Source organism: Protobothrops mucrosquamatus, unplaced genomic scaffold (assembly GCF_001527695.2).
Source record: "Protobothrops mucrosquamatus isolate PMUCROS unplaced genomic scaffold, P.Mucros_1.0 scaffold605, whole genome shotgun sequence".
NCBI lineage: Eukaryota > Metazoa > Chordata > Lepidosauria > Squamata > Viperidae > Protobothrops > Protobothrops mucrosquamatus.
In genome coordinates, this window is record NW_015386903.1 from 136,845 (window position 1) to 142,844 (window position 6,000).

At 44.4% G+C, this 6,000-nt stretch overlaps 1 protein-coding gene across 1 annotated transcript in view; it reads left to right on the forward strand.

Annotated features, from left to right (window-relative positions):
* The window catches only part of RIPOR1 (RHO family interacting cell polarization regulator 1), a 43,217-nt gene extending 38,331 nt beyond the window's left edge, over positions 1-4,886 (forward strand). The window contains exons 20-22 of the mRNA XM_015817538.1: positions 466-549; positions 1,857-1,947; positions 3,891-4,886. Of these exons, the coding sequence (XP_015673024.1) occupies positions 466-549; positions 1,857-1,947; positions 3,891-3,988 (273 nt within the window). The 3' untranslated portion in view covers positions 3,989-4,886. The remainder of the gene's footprint in view (positions 1-465; positions 550-1,856; positions 1,948-3,890) is intronic.
* The last annotated feature ends 1,114 nt before the right edge of the window (positions 4,887-6,000 follow it).

Below are 6,000 nucleotides of genomic sequence, written 5' to 3' on the forward strand. Positions count from 1 at the left end.
GCCTGGCTGAGGAATTATGGGAGTTGAAGTCCACAAGTCATAAAAGGGCCAAGTTTGAAGACCCCTGGCCTATACTGTAAACCAAAATCCTCAGGTGTCTAAGACGTGCCTGGCTGAGGAATTCTGGGAGTTGAAGTCCACAAGTCATAAAAAAGAGCCAAGTTGGAAGACCCCTGGCCTATACTGTAAACCAAAATCCTCAGGTGTTTGGGACGTGCCTGGCGGAGGAATTCTGGGAGTTGAAGTCCACAAGTCATAAAAAGGGCCAAGTTTGAAGACCCCTGGTGTAGTTTGTATGATGGAGAGAGGACGGTATTTATAAAATCTGCCCCTCTCTATTCTTTATCTGCACAAACTTTCAAAGCCAAGGGTTTTAAAACAGACACAATGACACACATCGCCCTAAAAGAAGAGGTTGCTTTCCTTGGAGGCCCAGAAGACTGATTGGTTTGATGTTTTTCTCAGGCCCTTATCTGCTTCTTGGAGCAGTTGGAGGACGAAGAGACACAGACGCGGGTCGCTGCCTGTGCAGCTCTGGGCTGCCTTAAGGTGAGGGCTGATTCTTTGGAGCATAAATCACCTGTAACTCTATGTCTTTCCCAATATTTACTGGCTGCTGCTTCTCAGAATAAATGTGTTTGGTGGAGACAGCATTCGGAAGAAGCAAGATTTTAGAGATTATTGTTTGTTTGTTTTATTATTATATTTATATGCTGCCCATTTCGCTATCCGGATGCCTTTGTTGGCCATCCTGTTCTCTCTGTAAGAGCTTTTGGAAGCTTGTAGATGTATTTGAGTCCTTGGCCAACTTCATAACATGTCTGTGGAGCAGCCTGAACCGAAAACCTAACTTAACATCCTTGGGAAAGATCCAGTTTTGCTTCTTTTTTTTCTGTTGGAAAGCATCCCCTCCAGGTGTCTCTGGATACAGCCAGGCATAAGGGATCCATCACTAACTTAAGTCATTGGTCCCACTGTCAAAGTATTAATACTTTGAAGTATTAATACCACTTTACAATGCCTTGGTAAGGCCACACTTGGAATACTGCATCCAGTTTTGGTCACCACGATGTAAAAAAGATGTTGAGACTCTAGAAAGAGTACAGAGAAGAGCAACAAAGATGATTAGGGGACTGGAGGCTAAAACATGCAAGGAACGGTTGCTGGAATTGGGTATGTCTAGTCTAATGAAGAGAAGGACGAGGGGGGACATGATAGCAGTGTTCCAATATCTCAGGGGCTGCCACAAAGAAGAGGGAGTCAAGCTATTTTCCAAAGCACCTGAAGGCAGGACAAGAAGCAATGGGTGGAAACTAGCCAAGGAGAGAAGCAACCTAGAACAAAGGAGAAACATCCTGACAGTTAGAACAATTAACCAGTGGAACAACCTGCCTCCAGAAGCGGTGAATGCGCCAACACTGGAAGTTTTTAAGAAGAGACTGGACAGCCACTTGTCTGAAATGGTATAGGGTTTCCTGCCTGAGGAGGGGGTTGGACTAGATCAGTGTTTCTCAACCTTGACAATTTTAAGGCATGTGGACTTCAACTCCCAGAATTCCACAGCCAGCATTGCTGGCTGTGGAATTCTGGGAGTTGAAGTCCACATGCCTTAAAATTGTCAAGGTTGAGAAACACTGGACTAGATGACCTCCAAGGTCCCTTCCAACTTTATCATTATTATTATTAAAGTGTTCTACCTGTAAGGAATTCTTTTCCTGGTGTCCCATAACTGAAAACTGGGACTCCCAAGTACTGTAATTGGAAAGGTGGATCCTGACAGTCGCCTGGGCAAGTTCCCTTCAGGTCCTTGAGGAATGATGTCATTTCCTTTATCTTTTCATTCCTCCAACCAACAGGCCAAGGAGAGCATTGAACAGCTGGTCTATCTGTGCCAAACTGACAAGGAAGCCGTGCGAGACGCAGCCAAACAGAGCCTCCTCATGTGCGGTAAATGCGCTTCCCTTGCTCTCTTTCCAGAGAGCCTTAATCTTCTCCTACCCTAGAAGAAGGGCTTATTGCTGGTGGGATGGAGAGTGTGGGGTCTCAGTACACGTGGAATGATTCCAGTTGACTTGATACTAGCTCTGCAGTGCTTGGGTATAAAAGCCCTTCCTAAATCTCCAGTCCTTCTCTTGATCTCTGCTGGTACCACAGCTGAGGTTGGCCTCCCACTGCATCACTACTACTCCTTGCTTAAGGAAAACTGGTGGCGCAGTGGTTAAAATGCAGTATTGCAGGCTGACTCTTCCCACTGCCAGCAGTTCGATTCTTACCGGCTCAAGGTTGACTCAGCCTTCCATCCTTCCACGGTCGATCAAATGAGGACCCAGATTGTTGGGGGCAATAGGCTGACTCTAAACCGCTTAGAGAGGGCTGTAAAGCACTGTGAAATGTACATAAGTCTTAAGTGCTAGTGCTATCCTGGAAAGAGAATAAAGGCACTTACGTAGTCCTTGCTGTTTTATTATCCTTTGATAGATGGCACTGAAAGAACCCTCTGATGGGTCAGGACAGCGGCTGCACAGGTTGGGATCTCGTAGCTAGCCGGTTAGCTACCCTTCCTTGCCCCTGTTGCATGTCTAACCGGTGTCTCTTGTCCTGGGTCCCATCAGACCTGATACGGTTGGGTTTACGTCTTCACTGTGGCCCCGAGTTGTAGGCATCTTCCAGCTGTGCTTGTGTTCTGGCTCTGCACGTCTGTCTTTGTTGCATATGGAATGGCAACGCTGGTTGAGGGACTCTGCCTTAATCCCAGATTAAAGGTTCACACAAGATGCTACAACAGAACTAAAATGAAATTGGATAACTGTGTGTGTTGTGTGAATCTAATAACTGTCTTGGTCGAAGTGAACCACACTATCCCGTTAACCCTAAATGTGGTTTATTTGTTCAGGTGTTGCATGCGGTATGAACCCAGTAATTGTATTTTGTTCATTTGGGCTTAAGAGTCAGCATGTGGCGTGAAGCTAGTAATTGTTTATCCATCTAGCACTGCATTGCCCATGCTGTGCAACGTTACCTTGCCATGGCTTTTGGTAGGATCCCACACACTGCGAAGGCTCATCTAAAGCGGGATTCAGGATTTCAAACAACACTTTTCCTCCAGCCCAATAAAACTAACCCATTTCATTTTTTTTCTCATGAATCAGAGGAGATCATAAATAAGGTTACTGTAGAATCCCAAGATTATTTCAGAGCCATTGACTGAGCCAAAGAAAGGGCAGAAATAGTGAAATACATGATCAGCTGAAGGACTTCACATATCACATTATATAATATGTTTGGTGGGGACCCTCAAGCAAAATTTTGTTGTGACTAACGAGAGGTAAGAATTAGCAGAGAATAAGACAAATCGGTAACAAAACCCAAAATATTTTAAGAATTGAGCACATACTTAATTCTTAAACAAACACTTCCTTAAAAGAAGGAGTTTGACAGTCAACATTTGCATTGTGAACCATTATTATACTTGGATCATGGTCCAGGGTCAAAATTCAGCATACAATTAGACCATTATATTGTATAAACCATGAGCAGCCAGGAAAGGAAACATCCAAGAAAGTAGGACATTTTTTTTTTTTAACCCGGGTCAGATTTTTTTGTACACGGCCAAGAAAGGCAGATTTTTGCACGTGGCCTGGACTGGGGTCAGCGCCTTCAATCTAGCATTTACAGCAGGGGTCTTCCAACTTGGCCCTTTTATGACTTGTGGACTTCAACTCCCAGAATTCCTCAGCCAGGCACACGTGCCTGGCTGCGGAATTCTGGGAGCTGAAGTCCACAAGTCATAAAAGGGCCAAGTTGGAGGACCCCTGATTTACAGACTTGTGTCCAAAGTTGAGGCAGAAATTATTCCTGATGGGCACCTGATTCCTGTCTTATCTTTTCAGGGGACGATGGCAGGTCAGCTCACCGAAGGCTAGAAGAATCGCTGGACAATTTGCCACGGATCTTTGCCCCAGGCAGCATGGCTAGTACCGCATTCTGAAGGATGCAGCATAGATCCACCTGCTGATCCTTCGTTGGGCACGGACCTTGCATGGCACAGAGGGTCAGAGGAGTCCTCCGAAGTCAGACCAGCCTATCACAGAGTGGGCATCTCTGTCATTTGTGGGGCATGCCCACACCGCAGTATTAGCACCGCTGGCCTGCTGCCTTACGTGGAGAATTGCCTTAGCTCGTTGGCTCTAGCAGCTAACAGGAATGTAAGGCACGGAGGGGATCCCCTCTGCGGTTTTCTCCTCCTACAGAAGCCTACTGAATTTGGAGGACGGTGTTGAACTGGACATGTTGTCATTAGCCAGGACCAAAATAGATCCCTTTCTGGAAGAAAAAACCCCCAGCAATAGTAGGAAAGGCCATCAGTGAGATACACCTGGGAAGATGCACGTCGAAAGTTCTGCTTAATGCTTAACCTGTTCTTTTCTCCACTGTTTTCTCCACCCTCTGGGACTGTGAATCTTGCAGGAAATTGGGGCCAGCTAGATCCTCTGTTAGTGCTTTGGATAAATTGCAAATTTCTCCTCTGGATTGCAAGGCAGAGAGAGAGAAGACACAGGAAAGAGTCCTTTATTCCCAGCGAGGGAAGGGGAACCGATGTCTTTTTAATGACGATGCTATGGAAGATGGAAATGAAACAGGCGAGAGTTGCCTCTTCTTGTGCTATTTTAATATTTTTTATGTACATGTGTGTGTGCGCGTGTTGTGTGTGTGTTGGGGTGGGGAGGGAGGCAGCAGCCAAATGGAAGCAAAATGTCCTTTTTTACAAAGTATCTATAAATTTATCTGTACATCTACATAGCTATAAATATATATATAATGTAATTATCAAGAGGTTTGGCTAATTTTGACTTTAAGCCTGAAATAAACAAGTTTGAGCAAATAAATTGAAAGTGTGTAATTTTGTTGACGTTGTTTATGTTTGGGGGGAGGGCAGATCTCCCCAGCAGCTGTAGGAAGTAAGTACTGCAAATTAGGTCAGCAAAATATAACAGCTTTATTTTATCATCTATTAAACAAAGAAGACTTAAGTTGGGGTCTTTTGCCCTCAGAAGCCAAATGGGCAAATTTGAGGATCGAACACACGTAACAAGTCAGCATATCTGTTTTGCAGGACTGAAAAACTGTACAATGTTCATTTCTAGTTTTCCTTTAAAATATTCAAAATAGTTTTTAAAAAAGCGATTAAAACAATGTGGGGGGGAAAAAAACACACAACTCAAGCTCACAAAAATATTTCACCGATTACCTAAAAGAAGACTCCTCAGGGGCTGCTACAGGTAGCCTGGACTTACAGCCACACTTAAGCCCAAAATTTCTGTTGCTCAGTGAGACAATTGTTGTGAGTTTTGCCCCATTTTACGATCTTTCGTGCCGTTGTGGTTAAGTGAATCGCTGCAGTTGTTAAATTAGTTAACATGGTTGTTAAGTGAATCTGGTTTCCCCACTGACTTTGCTTGTCAGAAGGTCGCAAAAGCGGGTCATATGATCTGGGGACACCGCAACCGTCATAAATATGAGTCAGTTGCCAGGCGGCTGTATTTTGATCAGGGTGGCCATGGGGATGATCGTGAAGAAAACGGTCATAAGTCCCTTCTCAGTGTCGTTGTAACTTCAAACTGTCACTAAACAAACCCTTGTAACTCGAGGACTACCTGTATTCTAGATCTGAAAAAAAACACAAAAATTTAAAGGAAACCACAAAGGAAAATGGTTCCTCCGGCTGAGGATTCTTGATTGTGGTCGCCATTCACTCCCATCTTTGCCGCTGTCACTAAGAAAAATGAAGATCACTTCAGATCGCCTCAGAAAATTCAGTCGTGTTCTGCTACTCTGCTCTCAGAAGTCCCCCCCGGAGTTAAGGCAGCTGATCAGTTCAATTAAATAAATAAATAACAATGCCTGAACGGAAAATGTTGGGAACAGAATGTGAAGAAGGAACTAAACGGTGTGTTTCGAAAGGCTATAAATAATACCGTACGAGAAACAGGTGGAATACTT